The sequence below is a fragment of the Chelonoidis abingdonii genome, chromosome 4 (genome assembly GCF_003597395.2).
Source record: "Chelonoidis abingdonii isolate Lonesome George chromosome 4, CheloAbing_2.0, whole genome shotgun sequence".
NCBI classification, from domain to species: Eukaryota; Metazoa; Chordata; order Testudines; family Testudinidae; genus Chelonoidis; species Chelonoidis abingdonii.
This window is the reverse complement of record NC_133772.1, coordinates 36,081,265-36,105,968: the sequence shown is the minus strand read 5'-3', so window position 1 is coordinate 36,105,968 and position 24,704 is coordinate 36,081,265. Positions and strand designations below refer to the sequence as shown.

The 24,704-nt window shown below is 45.8% G+C and overlaps 1 protein-coding gene across 1 annotated transcript in view; it reads right to left on the bottom strand.

Annotated features, from left to right (window-relative positions):
* Positions 1 to 24,704, bottom strand: part of LOC116837279 (solute carrier family 9 member C1-like) — a 330,899-nt gene that overhangs the window by 164,772 nt on the left and 141,423 nt on the right. Inside the window, exons 13-15 of the mRNA XM_032801556.2 lie at positions 23,493 to 23,590; positions 19,183 to 19,302; positions 8,587 to 8,782 (exon numbers count right to left, since the gene is read on the bottom strand). Coding sequence (XP_032657447.2) covers positions 8,587 to 8,782; positions 19,183 to 19,302; positions 23,493 to 23,590 — 414 coding nt within the window. The remainder of the gene's footprint in view (positions 1 to 8,586; positions 8,783 to 19,182; positions 19,303 to 23,492; positions 23,591 to 24,704) is intronic.

Here is a 24,704-nt window from a genome sequence, read left to right as displayed (position 1 = left end):
ACCTTTGAAGTATTACCTTTCTGCAACTGCAGGGAGGCAGATTGAAACAGATATGTAAACTGTTTAAGACTGAAATTCTGGCTCCAGAACACAGCAGGAGCAGCTGAGTTATGCATGGGCCAGTCACTTCAGAGATGAATATTGGGGGGAAGAAATCCTTCCCTGTATCAAGTCACTCCATCTCTTTCTAGCCCGATGAATATTTATATAGATAATTAAAGTTGAACAGCTCCAATAGGAAAGAGTGATAGACTGACTGTATCCCACAGGATAAGGCATTCACTCAGGATATGGGAGATCTGCGTTCACATCCCTCCTCCAAGGCAGAACAAGGACTTGAATTTGGTTCTGCTATGCCTCCTGCACACTAGAGTGGTGTCATAGCCAATGGACTATTGGTTATTCTGGGGCATGTTTCTCTGATTTTTTTGTGAAAAATATCAAAAGGTCTCAGCGTCATCCTGATGTGGAAGGGGAAATTTTTCAAAATCTCAATTTTTTTCATGGAAATAGGAAAGCTGTTTCCCACTTAGCTCTACTTTCAAGACATGATTAGAAGGTTAGAAAAAATCTTAAGACTTTCCAATTTACCATGTTCTATTCCATTTTTTTCAACGGATAATTATTTTATTGAAAATATGAAGTTTATTCCCTTGTAACTGGAGTTCTTCAAGATGGACTCTACACATTCCCACTCTTGGGATATTGCAATGATACAGCTCTGACATTGGAACATTTAATCATAGCAGTTGTCATAAGTAGATAGGTAAGGTAAGGGTTAAGTTTCTTTTACCTGGAAAGGGTAACCAAACACCTGACCAGAGGACCAATCAGAGAACTGGATTGTTTAAAGTCAGGGGCGGGAATTTGTATACTCGGGGTCTTTGTTGTTTTCTCGGCTATGGGTAAACAAGTTTTCTTCTAACTCCATCTTATCTCAAATATTCTACTAAAAGTCTGTGAGTACAAAGGAAAACAAAGTAATTCGGCTATGAGGAGCTTTGTGTTGTATGTACAGATGTGGATTGCTGTGTCTTTGTTGTTTTCCTCGGCTGTGAGAAAACAAGCTTTGCTTCTAACTACCTCTGCTTTCAACCCTTCTCCTAAACATCTGTGAGTACAAAAGGAAGCAAAGTAATTCGGCTATGAGGAGCTTTGTGTTGTATTTACATGTATGTGATTGCTGGTCTATTTAAATTGGCTATTTTTTAAATCAGACTGGGTTATTCAGATTTTCTTAAGTAGGAGCCTGTATAAATGTTTATGCAAGTTATTAGTCTGTATTGTCTCTTTTCCTATATAAAGCTTTCTTTTTCAAGACTTGTGGAAGATTCTTTTTCTAGTAAGGCAAAGCCAAGCTGTTGGTATTTTGCATCTCAATTGTCCTGAGGGAATAGAACGCTTATCTCTTGGGAAGCAGAAAAACAGGTTTCTTGGTACGCGCAAGCTAGACCAGGAGGAAGCCTGGGAAGGAGGGGGGAAGGGGTTATCTCTCCTGCTTCTGAGACTCCAAGGGATTGGGAATCTGGGGGTCCCCCCAAGGAAGGGTTGGGGACACCAGAGAGAGGAAAGGGGGGTCAGGCCCTATAAATTCCTGACCTGGTGGCAGCGAGAATATCCAAGCTGGTAGTGAGCTTGGGGGAGTTTCAGGTAAGCCCCCAGATTTTGGACGCAAAAGTCCAGGTTTGGGACAGGACCAGATTGTGGACGCTAAAGTTCAGGTCTGGGACTGGGAGGCTATTACCACAGCAGTGCCCATTTGAGCTGTTCTGCATCAGTTCCTGGTCTCCCCCACTCTGTGTCCCTAAATATTCTGAGGGCAAGGCTATTAAAAAGAGTGCTTTGGTGCCACCAGTCACTAGTGTTGGCATTTGTCCATTGGGAGCCTCTTGTAAAACTCAATTTTGGGTACCCTACTTGTGTGAAGAGTGCCATTTTGCTCTACAGTATGGTGTCCTCCACACAGTGTGACCTCTCATGCACTGTACATAGAGCAAAATGGCATCCTCCACACAGGTAAGGGCTTCAGATCCTTCTGTACTGAAGGATTTGATACCACTCCAGGAGTGGAGGGCAGTGCCTTATGAAGAGTTTTAGATTGTTTTTTGCCCTCCAAGACATTGTAGGGTGATACAGTCTGATTGTACTTACAAATTGTTTAATGGATTCGAATCCAGAGAGTTTACTGCCAGGGCCTCCTGGGGCAGTGAGGCTTGGAGTTTGCCTAAGTATTCATCAAAAGATCTTGGGGTGAAGGTGCTGCAGCTTAGGTAGGTGAGGGATTAGATGAGGAAAAATGCCCTTCTCCCAGGCAAGCCTCCTCTAAGATTTAAAATGGAGAATACAGCAGGACAACAGGCCTATATCTTGAAACCTGGCCTTTTCCTCTTTGGATCTATACCACAGGATCCAAGTGCCAATACTGTAGCCCAGGAACCCCAAAACTAATAGAAAACAAACAATAACTATTAAAAAATAAAAACAAATAAAGAAAACCAGCCACAGTGGGAAGGAACTGATGTGTCTCAAATGCCACATCCTTTCTATAACCTGGTTCTGAGAATGCTCAACAGCAGCATGGGGCATGAGAAAAACTGGTTACCCACCTTTCGTAACTGTTGTTCTTCAAGATGTGCTGCTCATGTCCATTCCAGTCTAGGTGTGCACGCACCTACGTGCGCAGCCGTCTGAGATTTTGGCCTTAGCAGTACCAGTAGGGCTGGCTGTGGCACCCTCTGGAGTTCCACGCTCATGTCATGGTATATCAAGCGCCGCCAACCCTACGCCCCCTCAGTACCATCTTGCCAACAACTCTGACAGAGGGGCAGGTAATGGAATGGACATCTCCAAGAACAACAGTTATGAAAGGCGGGTAACCGTTTTTCTTCTTCGAGTACTTGCTCATGTCAATTCCATTCTAAGTGACTCACAAGCATAATCAACAGATGTGGACTCGGAGTTCAGAGTCTTGCTGCTTGCAGCACTGCTCTGCCAAAGCCAGTATTGTCTCAAGACTGCTGGGTCATTGTGTAGTGCAACGCAAATGTGTGGATGGATGACCAGGTGGCACTCCAACAGATCTCTTGGATCAGCACATGCGGCAGAAAGGCTGCTGCTGATGCCTGCTCCCTAGTCAAATGAGCTGTCACAATCTCCGGCGGGAGCACCTTTGCCAGCTCATAGCAGTAGCAGGCCGTGGTCCAAGATGAGATTCTCTGGGCTGACACTGGGCAACCTTTCATCCTGTCAGCAACAACAACAAACAACAGCATTGACTTATGGAACTGCTTTTTTCTATCAATGTAGAAGGCCAGCGCCCGTCTGACATCCAGGGTATGCAGCCTGCATTCCTCATCCATTGCATTAGGTTTTTGGACAAAGGACTGGTAAGTAAATGTCTTGACCAGTGTGCAACTGGGAGACGACCTTGGGCAGAAAAGCCGGGTATGGATGCAGATGGACCTTGTCCTTATAGAAGACCGTATAAGGCAACTCGGACATGAGGCCCTGATCTCGGACACTCTACAGGCCAAAGCTATAGCAACCAAGCAGAAGGCCTTCAGGAGAGAAGCAGGAGGGGGCAGGAAGCCAAGGGTTCAAAGGGGGGACCCATGAGCCTCGACAGCACAGGATTCAGGTCCCAAGGGGGGACGGGGTCCTGGAGATGTGGGTTAAGGTGCTCCAAACTTTTCAGGAACTGCACTGTCATGAAATGGGCAAAGACCAACTGACCTTGAAATGGAGGGTAGAATGCTGAAATGGCTGACTGGTGCACCTTGATCGAAGATAGCGACAGGTCCTGGAGCTTAAGGTGCAGTAAATAGTCCAGGATGTCCTGCAGCGAGGCCTCTTCCACACAGATGTATTGGTCTGAGGCCCAACACATGAACCACTTTCATTTAGCCACATAGACAGCCCTGGTGGAAGGTTTCCTGCTGCCCAGCAGTACCTGTTGGACACCAGTGGAGCACTCTCATTAATCCATACTTAGCCACACAGCAGCCAAGCTGTCAAGTGCAGTGACGCCAGGTTCTGGACTTACCATGGTTCTGGGACAGCAGATCCGTCCAGAGAGGTAGCTGCAATGGAGTGACTGCTGAAAGACTCAGCAGCATGCCAAACGAGTGTTGACAAGGCCACGCTGGGCAGTGTTCCCTCTAATTTTTCCTACAGATGTGCAGAATGAATTTTGTTATGTGCACCAATGTGGAGTCATGTGTGACACATCACTTTCATATTGGTGCACGTAAAATTTATGTGGTGAGGGTGGGGCCAAGGGTATCGGAGTGTGGGAGGGGGCTGAGAGCTGGGGCAGAGGGTTGGGGTGCATAGGGTGAAGGCTCTAGCTAGAGATGTGCGCTCTGGTGGGGGGGCTGGGGATGAGGGGTTTGGTGTGCAGAAGGGTGCTCCGGGGCTACAGTGGGGAGAGAGGACTCCCTCAAGCTGCAGCAGGACTTGGGCTGGTGAGGAGAGGTGCCTTTCCCTGCTGCAGCAGTTCTGGGGCTGGGGCAGCGGGATAGGCACTCCAGTCATGGTAGGTCCAGGCCAGGGCTAGGTTTGGGCCACCCCTCCCCTGGCCACAGCAGGTCTGGGGCTGAGTTGGGGCTTGAGACAGGGGCACCCTATAGGCAACAACTCCATGGGTGCTCCAGGGCTGGAGCACTCACAGAGAAAAATTAGCAGCTGCTGCTCAGTAGTATGTATCAGCAGCCAAGTTCCTCCTGCCCTCCAGCACCTCACCTGCTGGTGGCCCCGCTGACCAACTCCTACCCTCCCAGCGCCTCCTACCCACCACGAATAGCTGTTTTGTGGCATGTAGGAATCTACAGGAGGGAGGGGGAGGAGCAGGGACGGGGTGCACTCGGGACAGGAGGCGGGGAAGAGCCAGAAGAGGGGACATGGGGGAAGGGTTTGAGTGGGGGCAGGGCCTGGGGCAGAAGTGGGGGTTGATCACCCCCAGACTATGGGAGAAGTTGGTGCCTATGGCGCGCTCCTCCCCCGGCAGGATGGCTGGGCAGGTTCCACAAGTGACTGCGTGGTGCTAAATAACCTGCTGTCCAGCCACATGGCTTACAGGAAATTTAGATGCTGGGGCTATGAGGATAACTGATGCATTGTCTTGCTTTACCTTTAGCAGGACTTTGTGAATCAACAGAATCAGTGGGAAGGTGTACATCAGCGCTCCTGACCATGGAACCAGGAAGGCATCTGACAGGGAGCCCTTGTCCCTGCCCTGCAGAGAACCGAATACATGACACTTTCTGTTCTGCCTGGAAGGAAACAGGTGCACCTGGGGAGTCCCCCACCTGCAGAAGATTAGGCTGACCACCTCCAGATGAAGCGACCATTTATGGCGAGACAAAAAGTTCCTGCTGAGGTGATCTGCCAGGACATTCCTGGTTCCGGGCAGGTGGACGGCTACCAGATGAATGTCATGCCACATACAAAAGCCCTAGAGGCTGAGTGTCTCCCAACAAAGGGCCAAAGACCTGGTGCTTCTCTGCCTGTTGATGTAATACATTGTGGCTGTATTGTCCATCAGGACCCAAACCACCCTGCCCTTCAGGTGGGGGCAATAATGCCAGGCAGGCCAGGTGAACGGCTCTGCACTCCCTGACATTGATATGAAGGGCCAAATGGTTATGGAGCCAGCAGCCCTGGGTGTTGAAATTGCCCAGATGAACTGGAAGTGGCACCCAGCTACTATGAAACGCAGGAAATGCCTGTGCCCGGGGAATATGGAAACATGAAAGTAAGCATCCTTCAAGACGAGATCGGCATACCAGTCCCCCAGATCCAGGAAGGAATGATAGAGACCAGGGAGACCATGTAGAACTTCAACTTTTTGAGAGACTTGTTGAGGCCACGCAAGTCCAGGATGGGTCTGAGGCCCCCTTTTGCCTTTGGGATTAGGAAGTAGCAGGAGTAGAATCCTCTTCCTTCCATGTCCCGAGGAACCTCCTCCACAGCCCCCAAGCCCAAGAGCTTCTTGACCTCCTGAACGAAGAGTTGCTCATGAGAAGGGTCCCTGAAGGAGGACAGGAAAGTGGAGTGGGGACAGGATGGAGGGGCAGCCTAGTATTGCAGGGTATAGCCTCAAGCTACTATGTCTAGGATCCAGTGGTCTGCCATAACTTGCAACCAAGATGAGCGGTAGAGAGAGGGATGGTTAAGAAAAAGGTGGGTAGGATCCGACAGACTGACAGGGCCATCGCTCTCGGGTGCACCCTCAAAGTGATCACTTCAGGCCCCCTGGGTGTTTGGCAGGTCCAGACTAGGCTGGCGAGTGGGAGGAAAAAGGGCGACGATGACTAAAACCAGCGTCCCTTCTCCTTGTAGATCACTGATGGGATCTTGCCAGGGTCTTGGTGGCAGTGGTGGCTGAAAGGGCTTCCTGGCTGATTGTGGCATGTTCATGCCCAGTGAGTGAAGGGTAGCCCCAGTGTCCTTCAACTCATGCAGCCTGGCATCTGTTTGATTGGAGAACAGACCAACTCTGTCAAAAGGGAAGTTCTGGAACAGGGCCTGCATCTCCTGGGGAAGGTCTGCCGTTTGGAGCCAGGAGCTGCATCACATGACCACCACCGATGCAACCCATGCCATCTGCAGGAACATCTGGCCACCACAGTACCCTCCTCCATTAGGGTGCTAAACTCTTGGGCTAGACCTTGAGGGAGGGATTCCTGGAACTTCTTAAGACTGTCCCAGAGATTAAAATTCTACCGGCTCAGCAGGGCCTAATGGTTCACCATTCGGAATTGCAGGTTGGCTATCAAATAATTTTTTCTCCCAAATAAATTGAGTTTTTCAGCCTCTTTGTTTTTGGGAGTTGAGATGGTGGAAACCTGCTTGTCCTCATTGGCTGCAGACACAACCAGTGAGCCCAGTGTGGGTGGGTATAAAGGTATTTGAAACCTTTGCTCGGCACAAAGTACTTTTTCTCAGCCCGTTTCGAGGTAAGAGGGATGGAGGAGGGGGTCTGCCACAGGGTCTTGGCTATCTTGAGGACCCTGTCATGTACAGGCAGGGTGACCTGGGCGGGCATAGAAACCAAGAGGACATTGAAGATGGTGTCCTTCCTGTTCTGCCATCTCCTGGACCTAAAGCCCAAAGTTGTCGGCCATGCGCCAGAAAAGGGCTTGAGGATCCCTAAAGTCATCTGTCAAGCTAGCTCTGGAAGGTCCTGCAACTTCCTCATCCAGGAATGATGAGGAAGACTGGACCTCTGGTGGAGGTCCCGGAGTCTCAACCACTGGCAGAGAAGGAGGCTTAGGGGTGGGCACAGGTTTCTCTGTGCTGACTTCAGAATAGGCTTTCGGTACTGGGCCTGGCACCAGTCGAGCCACTAACCGATGCTGTGATGCAGCCACCGAGGAGTAATGTGAAGAGGGGATCGTCACCACTGGTATGCCCCACGCGCTCCAATACTGCCACTGCATTGGCCACTGGCCGTGCTGCCAGGACGCAGTGTACGAAGTTAAGACGGAGGAGGTGGAGGGCGGAAAGAGGCATGTCAAGGGGAAGGGGTGGAGTGGGCAGGCTGAGGGTTGAGCCGCCCGCCCCGGTGCTTGCAGAGTAGGAGAAGCTGCCCTGGAACCTAACTCCCCTATTTACATTAATTGTTATGGGGAAATTGGATTCACTTAACATTGTTTCACTTAAAGTCTAATTTTTCAGGAACTTAACTACAACGTTAAATGAGGAGTTATTGTACTTAACAACTACTTAACATTACCAAATGCAAACTATGTACAAAGACCCTAAGGCATGAAATTCAAAAAGGAGAAACTGCTACCTCTTGCTAAGCAACAAAGGTGCTCCACTGACCATCATGGGCGGTAAGAAGGAACTGACAGGGCGTAAGGCCGGCGGTGCCTGATATACCACAGCAGGAGTGCAGAACTCCAGAGGGTGCCCTATGGGTACTGCTAAGGCAAAAATCTCCGACGACCATGCACATGGGAGCACGCACACCTAGAATGGAATCGACATGAACAAGCACTCGAAGAAGAACGTAGCTACAGGCACTAATATGAAATGTTCCATTATCAGAACTGCATCACCAGCTAATCCCAAAAGTGAGAACTTGCAGAGGCTACTTGAAGATTGTGCTGATACTGAAGCTCAATGTTCGGAAACTAGCATATATAAGTTGGGATAAAAATTACTCCCCCTTTCTTTATCACTAGGTCTCTTACAAACATGTGACTGTTGTCTCAGAGGAAGCAACTCAATACTTTCATGACTAAGAGATACAGAGTATATCTAAGTCATCATACACAAAGCACAAGACATGATAATGCAATTCTATGCAAAAAGCAAGAATCATCCATTAACAAGCTCAGAAAAAAAGTTAATGATTTTATGCTGTGGTGTGGAAAAATTCAAATTAATCTAAAGAAAACTTCATTAATATAATAGAAGAACATTTAAGAATTAATGTAATAGAAGAAGCCATTGACTTTTATAACCGAGAATCCCTTCTGTAAAATATCTGTAAGCATCTATAATTAAATAGAATTTTGCATTTCTAAGAAAAAACAAGAAGCATTACCATTCATGGGAAAAAATATAATTCATAAGTACCTTTAATGATGCCTCCAGTATATACAAACCGATGAAATAATAGTTACAGATTTTTAGTTGTTCAGTATATATTTCATCTAGATGTGTTATAAAATCCATTAGAATGGGAATGAAATTCAATAATGTTATAATGTAACTTGTGTACTCAAATTCATCCATAAATACTATATGGTGACACAGCTTCAGAATCTTGTTCCTGGGAAAAAAAATTGAGAAAATAATTTTAGGAATTTTTTATTATGACATTAAATTTAAAACAGGTGAATATGGATTTTCTATATATTTCAGCAAGAAATTAATTGAAACAATAGTACACCAATTAGTTGATATTCTAGTAATAGGTACGTAATTTTAGAATACAAAAATATATGGAGATATACCTATCTCAGAACTGGAAGGGACCCTGCCTTCACTAGCAGGACCAAGTACTGATTTTGCCCCAGGTCGCTAAGTGGCCCCTTCAAGGATTGAATTCACAACCCTGGATTTAGCAGGCCAATGCTCAAATCACTGAGCTATCCCTCCCCCCCATTAATAATTGTTAATTGTAACTAATAATTACAATTTTTCTAAGTAACAGTTTATGTAAATTAAGCTATTTTATACTAATGAAATATCTAAGGCACTGTTCACCCCCCAAAAATGGTTATTTACCATTGCAGTAATGTTTTTCAAGATGCATTGTGCACATGTACATTCAGATATATGTGCTTCCAAAGCACTCGAGTCAGAAACTTTTACAGCAGAACTGTTCGGACTGTGCATGTACACTTAATGTCCTTGTGCAAAGGGCATAAAGGGCTGAGGTGCCCCAACTCCTCGGTTCCTTCACATTGCAAAATTATCATACCTCTGAAGTAGGAGGGAAGTAGAGAGGGTCGTGAAATGCATCTGTACACAATACATCTTGAGGAACAACAGTTACTGTAAAAGTGAGTAATGTTTTTTTCCTCCTTCAAGAGATTATCCATATATACATTCTACTCCAAGTGACTCATCAGCAGTTCTCTTGTAATTGGTGGGATTTCTGAATTGAACAACCAAGTACCAACTTGCCAAAGTTTGCATCAGCACAAGAAGCCTGAGTAATGGCATAATGCTTAGAGAAAGTGTGTACGGATGACCACATCACAGAATGTTGTGTTGTACGAGTACACTTATAAGGTTTGCAAATGATACCAAGATGGAAGGGGTTGAAAGTGCTTTCAAGGATAGGATTATAATTCAAAATTATCTGGACAAACTGGAAAAATGAAATTCAATAAAGACGAATGCAAAGTACTCCATTTAGGAAGGAACAATCACTTGCATACATACAAAATGGGAAATGACTGCCTAGGAAGGAGTACTGTGGAAAGGGATCTGGGGGTCATGGTGTACCGCAAGTTAAATATGAGTCAACAGTGTAACACTGTTGCAAAAAAACCCGAACATCCTTCTGGGATGTATTATCAGCAGTGTTGTAAGCAAGAAAAGAGAAGTAATTCTTCCTCTCTACTCTGCACTGATTAGGCCTCAACTGGAGTATGGTGTCCAGTTCTGGGTGCCACAGGAAGGATGTGGACAAATTGGAGAGAATCCAGAGAGGAGCGACAAAAATAATTAAAGGTCTAGAAAACATGACCTATAAGGGAAGATTGAAAAAATTGGGTTTGTCTAGTCTGGAAAAAAAAAGACAGAGAGGACATGATAACAGTTTTCAAGTATGTAAAAGGTTGTTACAAGGAGGACGAAGAGAAATTGTTTTTCTTAACCTCTGTGGATAGGACAAGAAGCAATGGGCTTAAATTGCAGCAAGGGAGGTTTAGGTTGGACAGTAGGAAAAACTTCCTAACTGTCAGGGTGGTTAAGCACTGGAATAAATTGCTCAGGGATCTTGTGGAATCTGCATAATTGGAGATTTTTAAGAGCAGGTTAGACAAACATCTGTCAGGAATGATCTAGATAATACTTAGTCCTGCCATGAGTGCAGGGGACTGGACTAGATGACTTCTTGAGGTCCCTTCCAGTTCTATGATTTGTATTGCACTTTTGTAGCCTGCACTGCAGGGTATTTATTGCCAGATCTGCTAAACATTCGTATGCCCCTTCATGCTTCAGCCATCATTCAAGAGGACATGCTTCTATGCTGATGACACTTGTTAAAAATTTGTGTTAACCAGGGCCAGTGCAAGGAAGTTTCACGCCCTAGGCGAAACTTCCACCTTGCGCCACCCCCCAACCCAGCTAACCTCGCCCACTGCCCCCCACGCAGCCACATTGCCCACCCACCCCTCCCACCAGAGGAGCCCCCCGCGGCAGCTAACCCCCCGTCACACCCGTACCAGGAGAGCTCCCCGCAGAAGCTACCCCCGCAGCTAACCCACCCAGGGAGCCCCCCCTCCATGGCAGCTAACCCGCCAAAGAGCCCCCACACTCTGGCAGCTGACCCCGCCTCTCCACAGCAGTAACACCACCCGGGGAGCCCACCCCAGCTCTCCTCCACTGAGGCACACTAGCTCCCCTCCCAGGCTTAGCGGTGCTGACTGGTAGGAAAATTTAGAGCGGTGCTGTGTGTCAGAAGAGGAGGCCGCAGGACGGTGCATTCTGGGGTGGGGAGCGGTTCCCCTGTGCGCCCCCCCCCGCCGTTACTGCGAGCGGCCCTCCTTGCGTCCTCCCACCCCAGCTCACCTCCACTCCACCTCCTTGCCTGAGCAGGCTTTTAGGCGCCCTCAACCACTAGGTGCCCTAGGCGGCTGCCTAGTTCGCCTAGTGGTCGCACTGGCCCTGGTGTTAACTAAATTTGTGACTCAAGTCCTTGGGGGAGAATTGTATATCTCCTGCTTGGTTTTACCCGCATGCTGCCATATATTTCATGTTATAGCAGTCTTGGGTGATGACTCGGCACTTGTTGTTCTATTTAAGAATACTTTCACTGCAGATTTGACAAAACACAAAGAAGATACCAATGTGAGATTTCTAAAGATAGCTACAGCATTCGACCCCAAGGTTTAAGAATCTGAAGTGCCTTCCAAAATCTGAGAAGGATGAGGTATGGAGCATGCTTTCAGAAATCTTAAAGGAACAACACTCCGATGCAGAAACTACAGAACCCGAACAATGAAAAAAAGAAAATAATTTTCATCATCTGAGTCAGATGCCACCAGCAGAAAGCTGAACATGTGTCAGACTGTACTGCTTTGAATCGTTATTGAGCAGAACCATCATCAGCATGGACACATGTCCCCTGGAATGGTGACTGAAGAATGAAGGGACATATGAATCTTTAGCGCATCTGGCATGTAAATATCTTGTGACATTGGCTACAACAGTGCCAGGTGAACACCTATTCTTGCTGTCAAGTAACACTGTAAATAAGAAGCGGGCAGCATTATCTCCTGTAAATATAAACAAACTTGTTTGTCTGAGCAACTGGCTGAACAAGAAGTAGGACTGAGTGGACTTGCAGGCTCTAAAGTTTTCCATTGTTTTATTTTTGAATGCAGTTATTTTCTATACATAATTCTATATTTGTAAGTTCAACTTTCATGATAAAGAGATTGCACTACAGTACTTTTATTAGGTGAATTGAAAAATATTATTATTTCTCTTGTTTTTTACAGTGCAAATATTTGTCATCAAAAATAAAGTGAGTACTGTACACTTTGTATTCTGTTAGAATTAAAATCAATATATTTGAAGATGTAGAAAACATCCAAAAATATTTATATAAATGGTATTCTATTCTTGTTTAACAATGCGATTAATTGCGATTAATCATTTTAATTGTGTGATTAATTACGATTAATATTTTAAATCGCTTGACAGCCCTAGTACAAACATTTTCTGATGCAGATTTATTTGTGTTGACAACATAACTGTAAAAATAGCTAACAATATTAACATTGTAATCATTAGGTTTAAGAGTTGATATGAATGTGGCAGTTTACACCTCTCAAAGTTATTTTTCATACTGTCTGCAGGTTCAGGAAAAAATAGTGCATCTGTTACACATGGCGCATATTTTCAAGATTACTTCCACAACTTTAAGGGCTTGAAACAATCTTTTTATATATGAAAACATATATTCTAGAACACAATCCACTAGAAAGGTGTGGGTATAAGGTCAATTGTGCAGCAAATTCTATAGCCTCATGTAAGACACAGAGCCTTGATTATTAAATGTATATATAAGACTGGCACATCTGGGTGCCAGTAACACAGGTTCAGAAATGTCACTTAATGCCCTAAGAGAAAGGAACAGCTTCTACAAATGTCCAGGATAAGCATTTGAGCCAGAAAGGCTGCAGAGGATGCTTGCAATCTTGTCAAATGTGTTGTCATTCTGCTTGACAAGGTAACATTAGCCATGTCATAGCACAAACAAATACAGGAGGCTATCCACAGCAAAATCTTTTGAGAAGAGATTGGGATCCCCTTCAGCCTAACTGTGACAGCTACGAAGACAAGCAGAATTGCTTGGACCTGTTGAGGTAGAAAGCCAACTCTCTTCTGACATCCAGAGTATGCAGCCACTCATCTTTATTCGAGTGAGGTTTCAGGAAGAATGGAGATAGGTAAATCATCTAGCTGATATGGAAGTTAGTCACCACTTTCAAAACAAACTTTGGATGAGGGCACAAGTAAACCTTGTCTTTAAAGAAAATTGTACAAAGAGGCCAGACATAAGTACATGTAGCTCACCTATCCTCCTGGAAGAAGTAATAGCCACTGAACATGTTACCTTCACTGAAAGATGTAACAAGCAGCAGGTAGCTAAAGGCTCAAAGGGAGACCCTATCAGTTTTGACAATACCAACATCAAGTCCAACAGAGGGAACAGATCTTATACCTGAGGATACAACTGTTCCAGGCCTTTCAAAAATCTTATTGACATCTTCTTAGAAAATACAGAGCCATTATCAACCTGAGGGTGGAAAGCTGAGATACCTCCTAGGTGGAGTTTGATAAAACTAACCATCAACCCATGTTGTTTTGGGTATAACAGATAAGTCCTAGATATGCTAGATTGAAGAATGGATTGGTGTAACTCCAGATATTTGGGACCAGATAGAGAATCGCTTCCACATAGCCAGGTAAGAAGTTAGTTGATGGCCTCCTACTGTATAACAGCACATTCTGAACAAGACCCTTCTTGAGGGTCTAGCAATGGAGCATCCATGTTTTTAAATGGAGCGCCTGAAATATGGGGTGGAGTAGGCAGTCATGGTCTTGAGAAATTAGGCCAGGAAAATTAATGGAGGAGAGGTCCATCAATGGCTACTAGCCAAGATGGTCAGGGATGAAATCCCTATGCTTTGGGTGTCCCTAAACCTCTGAATGCCAGAAGCTGGGAATGGACGACAGGAGATGGATCACTCAATAATTGCCCTGCAATGTTCATTTCCTCTGAAGCAGCTGGTACTGGCCACTGTCGGAAGACAAGATACCAGGCTAGATGAACTATTGGTCTGACCCAGTATGGCCATTCTTATGTTCTGGATGTAATGGAAGTGAGCAGGACAGGAAAGTGAAGAACCAGTGCTGTTGAGGCCAAGCTGGGGCTACAAGTATTACTTCGGCATGATGTAAGGTCTGATTTTCAGTAGCACTCTGTGAAGGAGTGGGATCACTGGGAAAGTGTACAAGAGCTTGTCCACCCAGGGCAACAGCGAGTGTTTGTGAGGGAACCTGGACTGTGACCCTGAAGGGAACAAAACTGCTGGCAGTTCCTGTTGGTTCTCATTACAAGCAGGTTCACCTGGGGAGTCTCCCACAGTTAAAAAAAAAAACCTGGCTATACCTGGATGGAGACACCACTCGTGGTGACTCAAATGATTGGTGTAGGTGATCTGCAAGCTCATTCTGCATTCCCTGGAAGGCAAGAGGCTTTGAGATTGATCAAATTGGCAGTGCAAAAATCCAAGAGTTGGACTGCCTCTTGGCAGTGCAGGGAAGAGACTGCCCCTCACTGCTGCTGAGATACAATATTGCTACTTTATTGTCTGTGAGAACGAGCAGCATTTCCCCCCTTTGAAATGGGGTAGGAAAGCCTGACATGCCAGTCGGATAGCTCTAAACTCTCTCACTTTTATTTGTAGAATCAAACCCATTGTAGATTATAACATTTGCATCTGCAGAGAAGCAGATAAGACACCCAACCCAGAGCAGATGCATTCATCACTAATGTCAGTGAAGACTGAAGATGGACAAAGGGAATACCTATGCATATGTTGGCAGGGTTTTTTCACCAATCTAGAGAGCCTAAAATATGAAAGGGCTCCATCACCACCATTCAGAGGCTGACAGTTTGGTAAGAATATGGAGCCCAGCCGACCTTTTAGTTTCCTGAGGCATAATCTGGAATGCTGGACTACATATGTGCAAAAGGCCATATGCCACAGAAGCCTCATACAATCCCATGCTGTTGTGACTGTGTGAGCCTTGAGATCCAGAATGATGGATTGGATTTGTCTGAAATCTTGACTGGTAAGGAAAGCTCTGGCTTGAGTAGAATCCAGACCTGTCCCAATAAACTCTATTCTCTGAACTGGGGAGAGGATACACTTCTCTCTTTTAATTAACAGCACCAGCGCATTGAAGATTGCCTGGGTAAGAGTTACACTGGACAGTACCTGAATCCTGGGCTGGTTTCTCTCAAGCCAGTTATCCAGGTAGGAATAGATTTGCACACTTAAATTCCTCAGAAATGCAACCACCACTGCTATAATTTGCACACTTAACTTCCTCAGAAATGCAGCCACCACTGCTATAATTTGCACACCTAACTTCCTCAGAAATGCAGCCACCACTGCTCTACATTTTTTAAAAGTTCAAGGAGTTGCAGACATGCCAAAAGGTAGCACAGTGAACTGGTAATGAGATTGGCTTATCAAAAGCCTGACATACTTCCTGTGGCACTGATAAATTGCCACATGAAAGTATGTGTCCTTTAAGATGAAAGTGGCATGCCAGTCTCCAGGATCCAGGAAGGGAATTCTGGAAGCCAGCGTGACCATGTCACATTTCACCTTTTTCAGATATCTGTTGAGTTGCTGCAGGTCTAAAATTGGTCTGAGACCTCCCTTTGCTTTCAGAATTAGGAAATAGTGGGAATAAAACCCCATCCCTCTGTGACACTGTGGAAACTCTTCTATGGCTCCCACCCAGATGAGGGACCTCATCATGAGAGTGGTTCTCGAAGAGGGACAGGGAGGGAGGGAGGGAAGAAGGGGAAGAAACAAATTGAAGGATGTGTTCCACTTCCACAGCGCTTAAGACCCATTAGTCTGAAGTAATTAGTGTCCAAACACTTAGGAAGTGGGATACACAGTTTGCAAACAGAGGGTATGGAGAGACTTGGATTAGAGAGACTGGTATGGAGTCCTTGACCGACTCATCAAATTGTTTGTTTAGTGCCCCCAGGATGCCTAGATGAACCAGGAGCTGCTGTAGTAGAAGAGGAGGTTGGCCTGTGCCTAAAACTCTGACTCTTTTTCCTTGTTAGGTCCTGGCAAAGCACAAGAGTTGGGTATCGGTGAGACTGTTGAGGATGAAAGTGTTTCCTAGTCGGGGCCAGTGTATATATGCATAATGACTTTAGAGTCACCCAGAAGTCCTTTAAGCCATGAAACGTATCATCCATCAGCACCAAAAAGAGGGAAGACCCTTCAAATGGCAAGCCTTGAATAGTCCTGTGAACTTCCTGGGCCAGCCCCAAAGACTGCAGCGAAGAGCACTTGCACATAGTGATGGCAGAGGCTATGATCCTAGCAGCTGAGTCAGCAGCATCTAAACTGGCCTGGAGCAAAGTTCTAGACACCAATTTCCCTTCCTCCACCAGTGAAAGAAACTCTTGTTTAGTGTCCCCAGGGAGCTTGTCCTGAAATTTCAATGTAGAGTCCCAGATGTTATAATCATACTACCCTAATCAATTTTTCTACCAAACAGGTCAAGTTTTTGGCATGGTTTGACTTGGGGTAGCCACTTGTTGCCGCTAGGATTCTCTGTTGTTGGCAGCCAAGACAACTAGTAACTCCAGAGGGAAGTGGGAACACAAATGTTCCAAGTCTTCGGAGAGAACATAGTATATGTGATCAGCTCTCTTAAATGTGCATGGAAATGGCAAGGAAGCTTGTCACAAGATTTTGATGGGCTCTAAAATCACCTCATTGATTGGTAGGACCACATGAAATGGGTCAGTTGTCACCAAAATGCCACTAAGATGATCGGACAGTTCTCTAATCATCTCCACCTGGATATCCAAGACCGAGGTGACTCTTTTTAAAGCTCTTGGTGAGCTCTTCAGTCATTAGGTAGGGGTGTGGTGATTCCCAAGGGAACTATTTCATCTAGGAAAGAGGAGGAGAAGGCCAATGCAGGTTCAGGGCTGAACCTCCTCTGATAATCAGATGGCTGGATCCCTGTGATCCACTTCCTTGTGCTTAGTACTGGGCCCAGCCAACCTCTGACTCCAAAAATTACTTAGGGACTGGTGCTGATATCAAGAGATGAGAGGTCATTGTCGTCAGCTTTCCTCTTGATGGTACTGTCAGATGAGAGCTCTGAGATGCAGGAGACTGATGCAATACTTGATGTTGCGCTGAGGAGACCGATGCAGTGTGGTCTGGTAATATTGGAGGAGGAACTTCCTGCACTGCCAGGTAAGCCAGAACTGACAAACTCAAGTCTCTCAACACCAAAAAAGCCTTCAGTGTGGACAGAAGCGTAAGAGTCTCTGAGCAACCAGTAAGAGAAGAAGGCAAGTGCTGAAGAAGCTGAAGGTATATTGTCAGGTCCTGGACTCAATGATGCCTGCCCCGGTGCCAGAGTCCATGATACAGCATTAGCTGATGACTGAGATGAGAAGTGTGTCAATTTTGACTGCACTCTACTTGACCCTTTGTCTCCCTGCTTGGAGAACTTAGAAACCAGCAATCTTCCTTTCCTGGTCACATCCTTGGAAGCTATGTTTCTTCCTCTGCACCAGGAAGGGTGAACAGTGCCAGGACTTGGCCAATATCAGAGGAAGGTTTCTCACAGAAGCTGAAGTACTCGGCACATTCTCCAAATGGGAAGTCTTTGAAGATAGTCTCAGAGCAGCCATCATCAACAGAAACTTCAGCCTCACCTATCTGTCTTTCTTGGTCCTTGGCTTAAAGTCCTTAAAAATTTGACACTGATCCCTAATGTGAGACTCATCCAGACACTTTAAACAGAGTGTGAGTCAGTCATAGGCATCAGTTTGGAACATGAAAAACAGGGCTTGAAGCCTGGTGACTGAGGCATTTCTTGGTACTGAAAAATGGAACCACAAGCCAGGGATGAAAAAAATCACTTTTAACTAAACTAAAACATATCCTGCTACCTGACTAACATTAAAACTATACCAATGGGGAACTATTTACAACTAAAAAACACGCCAAGAGAACATACCAAGGCAAGACAGTTTCCAGCAACCGTTGTTGGTGCAAGAAGGAACTGAAGGGGTTAAGGGCAGCCCTACCTTTTATACCAAGAAGCACACATAACATGAGTACTGCTGAGGGAAAAAAATTCTAACAACTGTACATGGGGCACGCGCACACACACACACACAGACACACACACACAGACACAAACACAAACACAGAGTGGAATGCACATGTGCAATCACTCAAAGAAAATACAGTTTCTTCAGACATGCCAAACCTGTGGAGAAAAAAACACAGAAATTGGGCTTGTTTTTGGCTTAACTGGCTTGTGAGTTGCTTGTTGGCTAGTTTTTGGCTTGTAGCTTGTTTGACTTGTAGCTTGTTGCAGTTTGTTGCTTCTTTTTTTGATCAGCTCCTGGCAAGCAGGGGCAAGAGGAGGGAGAGAGTCAGGGGTGCACAGTGGGCCCACCACAGTCCCAGACTGCATGCCAGGGGATTCTAGTCACATAGAGTGTTGGGGTTCTTAGGGATTGGCTTGTTTTGAACTGGGATTAGCTTGATTTTTGGCTTATTGTGAAAGTCGGGGTGCTTATTTACTGCATGAAAATTGGCAACTGTGAGTTTCTTGTGTAATCAAGATACCAACAGTAGCCAGAAATACATTCCTTCATCTTTAATAACCACAGTGATGAGTTCTGAAGGACCCCATGATTGATCACAGTCTATAAATACATACACAGGGAACAAAAATTTTATAATAGACTTTTCAGTCTGGCAGACAAAGGTATAACGAGATCCAACTAGACAAATTCAAACTAGAAATAAAGTATACATTTTTAACAGTGAGGCTAGCTAACAATTGGAAAAATTTACCAAAGGTCATGGTAGAGTCTCCATCACTGAAAATCTTAGAATCAAGATTGTATTTTTTTAAAAAGATATGCTCTAGTTCAAAAAGAGTTATTTTGGAGAAGTTCTATGGCCTATGTAATATAGGAGGTCAGACTGCAATGTCCACAATGGTCCCTTCTGGCTTTGGAATCTATGAATGGTAAAAATGCCCCTTACAGAAGAAAAGATAGAGCAATTAATATGGAAAAATAACCTTAACAATAAGTGTAACTAATAGCTGTATGCTGATAGCCCAATTAAGTTGATGTAATAACCTAAATAAAGATTTAGGTGTCCATTATACTGTACTTACCTTGATGGCTTAGATTTTTCATCCTTCACATTGTAAACCCAATCAGATAACAATTTCTTAAAGGAAACTAGTAGTCCTTTGCTTTCCCAATACGTCTTTACCTCATGAATGTTCATAAATCTAAGAAAGAAAGACGTCATCACACAAATGTATACTACTAGAAAATAAAGCTATAATACATACACAGACTAGATCCTCAAATGATGTAAACTGATGTAGCTCCATCAAAGTCAGTGAAGCTACACCAATTTACCCCAGCTGATGATCTGGTCCACAAGATCAACCAAATAGAGTTTCCATAAATATAGTATTAAGACCAAAGTATTGCCATCAATTTTATGTCTATTAAAATCTATGAAATTATATAAAGATCAAATTCTGCACTTATATTTGCATGTGCTTCCCACTGAAATAAATGGAAATGTATGTACATTCAAGGGCAAAATATAAAACACTCCTTTTTTTAATAAGTACCTTAGTATGATATCCACAGGCCTCAGTATCCAAGAACTTTTCTCTGACTACTACTGTGTGGAAGGATGGTTTTGTGGCTAAGGCATCTGGACAGGGACTCAAGAAATCTGGGTTCAGTTTCTAGGCCATTCACAAACTTTCTGTCTTACCTTGGGAAAGTCATTTAGAGTAAAATTGTCAAGAATGCCCCCCAAAAACAATGAGGAGTCCGGTGACACCTTAAAGACTAACAGATTTATTTGGGCATAAGCTTTCGTGGGTAAAAAAACCCACTTCAGATGAACACCCCACTGATTTTCTGTGGCACCTGGCACTTTGTTTACTTACAATGTAAGTTGTTCATTAATAAGGACTATTTTTTACTGTGTTTGCACAGCATCTAGCACAATGTGGCATCTAGGTACTACTGTAATATCAGTCATAAGTAAAGCTGCAAGTTTGTCATGGATTCTGTGACTTTCCAGGATATCCATGCAACCCTGGCCGCTGCAGGGGCAGTCTTGGGACCAGGGCCGGTGCAAAGATGTTTTGCGCCCTAGGCAAAACTTCCATCTTGCACCCTCCCCCGTCCCTGAGCCCCCGCCCTGAGGCTCCCCCCCGCCCCTGCGGCAGCTCCCCCACGTGCCCTGAGGTACCGCCCCGCGTCAGCTCCCCCCCTCCGCCCTGAGGCACCCCACCTCCGCCCCAGTTCACCCCTCCGTCCACCTTCACCCCAAGCACGCCGTCGCTGTTTCACTTCTCCTGCCTCCCAGGCTTGCGGTGCCTAAGCTGATTGGCGCTGCAAGCCTGGCAGGCGAGAGAAGTGAAGCAACTCACCCCTGCTCTGCCTCCTCCCCGAGCACGCCATCGCTGCATCACTTCTCCTGCCTCCCAGGCTTGCAGCAATCAGCTTAGGCACCGCAAGCCTGGGAGGCGGGAGAAGTGAAGCAGCCACGGCATGCTCGGGGAAGAGGTGAGGCAGGGATGAGCTGGGGAGGGGAGTTCCCCTGCATGCCACCCCCCCCACTTGCTGCAGGCAGCCCTCGCCGCACCCCCCTGCCCCAGCTCCCTCCGCCTAAATGCCAGTGGCGACTGGGGCGGCCGAAGATCTGGCTGCCGCGGTCACTGCCGAAGAAAATGCCCCCTCCCAAATCCTAGTGCCCTAGGCAACCACCTAGGTTGCCTAAATGATTGCACTGGCCCTACTTAGGACACTTCCCCACCCCCAGCAGAAGGAATTTGGGCATGGGAGGGGGCTCAGGGCAGCGCTTATCTTGGGGGGGCGTGGCTCCCTAGAAGCAGCGACATGTCCCTCCCTTCCTCAGCTCCTAGCTCCACACACTGCCTCTGTCCACAGGCACTGCCCTCGCAGCTGTCATTGGCTGAGGTTCCTGGCCAATGGGAGATGTGGACCCAGCACTTGGGGTGGGAGCAGTGAGCAGAGCTAGGAGCTGAGGGAGAGACGTATCCCTGCTTCCAGGGAGCCGCAAGAAGCCAGGTAGGGAGCCTGTGAGCCTCCTCAACTCCCTCAGCACTAGTGGGGGGCCCGAGCTGTGCACCCCACAAGATTTAGTCAGGGATATATAGTACAAGTCATGGTCCCAGGCCATGAATTTTTGACTTTTACTAAAAATATACATGACTACAATGTAGCTCAGTTATAAGCAACAGCATTCGTAATTCACTACCATTCACGCCAGACTAGATTATTGTAATTCACTGTATCTGAATCTACATATGAAAAAAATGCAAAGTCTCCCGCCACTTGTGCAAAACATAGCTGATGCCTCCTCCACAGGTTGGACTGCTTTGAACATTCCCCTTCTGTAATTTGGACCCTTCACAGACTACCTCTACGTCCAATGTGGAGCTTTGGTCTTGATCTCAATCTTCAGACCCATTAATGAATCAGTTCCCAGTTACATTATTTATCTTGGGTACTTATATGGCCTACGATATTATAGGAACTGTGGACCTCAAAATTTCTAATAAATTTATCCTCACTATAACCACATGAGGCAAGGAAGAAACATTATCCCCATTTTACAAATTAAGAATTGAGACAGAGAGAGACTAAGGGTATGTCTTCATTACTGGCCGGATCAGCGGGCACCGATTGATCCCTGAGCGCTCTCCCGTCGACTCCTATAATCCAGCTTGGTGAGAGGCGCAGATAGAGTCGACGGAGGAGCGGCAGCAGTCGAGTCACCCACGGTGAAGACACCACGGTAAATTGATCTAAGTACAATGACTTCAGCTACGTTATTCACGTAGCTGAAGTTGTGTAACTTAGATCAATCCATCCCCCAGTGTAGACCAGGCCTAAGTGACTTGCCCAAAATCACACAGGAATAGGATTGCCAACTTTCTAATCCCTGAAAACCGAACAACCATGCCTCTTCCCGAATCTCACCCCTGCCTTGACTCTTTCTCTGAGGCCCCACCGCCCGTCCAACCTGTACCCCCACCGTTACTCACTCTCCACCCCTGCCCCATCACTCACTCTCCCATCCCCCAGGGCTCACTCGCCGCCTGCAGAGCTGGACTGGAAGGAGCTGATGCGGAGCCTGTCCAACTGCAGCACAGCAGGGCACGACAAGTCAGTCCCCATAACAAGGGGCCAAGGTAGGGAAATTGGGGCACAGCGGGACAGGAGGGAGGTTGGTTTGTGGAGCGAGGCCAAGGGGAAATTCGGGTCCATCCCCGGAACAAGGGGCTGGGGAAATTGGGACATAGTGGGGCAAAGGGGGCAGACAGGACCCCCCCCCCCGATGGTGCTGGTACCCACTTTGGAGCCTGGTCCAAGAACCACCAGTTCTCACCATCAGGTTGGGGGGTGGAAAGAGCAGCATCTGCTAATCAAAGCCTCACCTCCAGGCTCCAGCAGCAGCAGCTACTCTTTCTGCTCCTCCTCCCCAGTAGCAGAGGCTCGTTACTGCAGGTACCTGGACTTTTAGCTTTCGATCAGCTGCCAGTTTCCCTTTTTGACTAGACGTTCCAGTTGAAAACTGGACACCTGGCAATCCTACACAGGAAGTCTGTGGCAGAACTGGGAATTGAATCCATTTGTCCTTAGTCCCAGGTTAGTGCCTTAACTACTGTACCATCTTCCCTGTCTAGAAAGAGACTGCATGTCTTTCTAAGAACTGCCAAGACAGTTATCTGCATTGTTCCAGAGAAGTGTAAGAAAAAACAGGCCTAAGTGCATAAAGGTCAGAGATAAGGCATTTTCACCTGCAGGAATCTGGCTGTTAAATGAACTTCCAGAGGAGATCTAATTAGAGGCATTCAGATACATTGGTGACAGATGCTACTACATGCCAGATAAAAGTGGCATGGAGATGAAATTTCTATCTCACTTCTAAAGGTGGTGCTTCTAAAAGGGGGTCAAGGATGGTTTAAGTCAGCTTACAATGCTGTTGCCCATGCTGTACTTGTTATGTAAATAATAGAGGACATCGGTTACAAGGCTATAATGTCTGGCAACTTTCACGATGACTAATTTGCAGCAAAAATTGTTTAAAAATCACTAAACTACTTTGATTAGATTATTCACTGTTTTTTAAACAAAACTTCCCCTTTTAGACTATTCATATGTAGAACACGTACAGTAGGAGCATGTTTTCAAAACAATGAATATGCCTATAAAATTCTATACCAACCCATTAAGTTATGTGACTGCTTGCACATGAAGTAACTGCATCTACAGGTTGCTCACTTGTAAGCACAAGTCTAGGGATTAGTGAAAGCAATGGATGTACATTTCCTCTGTTACACGCGTATTTGAACATCTGGCACATACTGTCTGATATCCAACTAATTTCAATTTTAAAAATTAAAGTAAATGAAGCACTTACTTCCCTCTAATATCAACATAGCTTTCTGCTGCCCCTATTAATGTTTGGGCAGCATCTTGGTTAAGCATTCCAGTGTGGTATTGCTTCTGATAACTAGCCTAGATAAAAACAAAAAATCCTCAAAAACATGAATTAACATAAAAATTGCTACAGAGTAAATGATGATAAAAGATTTGCTAACTGTTTCTCTATTCTTGCTAGAATAAAAATATTTTACAACATATCAATATCATTGAGTACAAAAACAAATTCATTTTACATACTTACATTTATATTATGTGGATAATTCCATATAAATAATTCTTCCTGTGGACTATCAGGGAGTGCACCTGTCTTCAGCTGTAAGGCCCTGGAACTGAACTCCCCAGTTTAGCAATGCAATGCAGCATCTACGGTAATGCTCCTCTTAATGGGGATGCATGAATGGGGTTCCCTCACAGACCTTGTGAGGCTCCTTCCACCAATTGCTGGAGTCAAGAGCCTTCTGCAGAATAGATACCCTCTTGGTCAAACTGTGTTTGCTGGGTGTGCAGACCATCCTGAGCCAGGGTTGGGGGAACCTTGAATGCAGACTGGTGTGGGGTGTAATGAAGGTGGAGGCTGCCATGTGGTCTAGCAGTGCGGGCAGACCCACGCTATGATTTGAGGCAGTGGTTCTCAACCCACAGTCTGCAGGCTGCTTGCAGCCCAATCAGCATACAGCTGTGGCCCATATATCCTCCGGGCCATAGTTAATATATATATTGTGTCTTTGGGGCATCTTCCTTTCCTCTTCAACTCTCTAACAAGGGATTTGTGTCTTCTCTTTTTTGGAGTAAAAGGCTGATGTATGGTGTGGGAGGGCACATGTGTCAGGCCCTGAATCAGTAGCAGGTCTCATGAAATGAGAGAAATAATTTGATTCTGTCTTCCCTCTGCTTTCTAGATTTGCTCTTGAAGACACTGCAGAATTTACACTTAGATAGAATATGGGCCCCCTGAGGCAATGGAAGCAGATGGAAGAAGAAGTTACTCACCTTGTGCAGTAATGATGGTTCTTCGAGATCTGTGTCTCTGTGGGTGCTCCACTCTAGGTGTCAGTGCATCCCTGTGCCAGAGATTGGAGATATCTCACAGCAGTACTCGGCCGGAGGAAGGGTGCGCACAGGAGTTGTCTCGTGCAGCCGCTGGCACCTTCTGTAGTACACGCTCCCCCGACCGTCCCCTCCATTC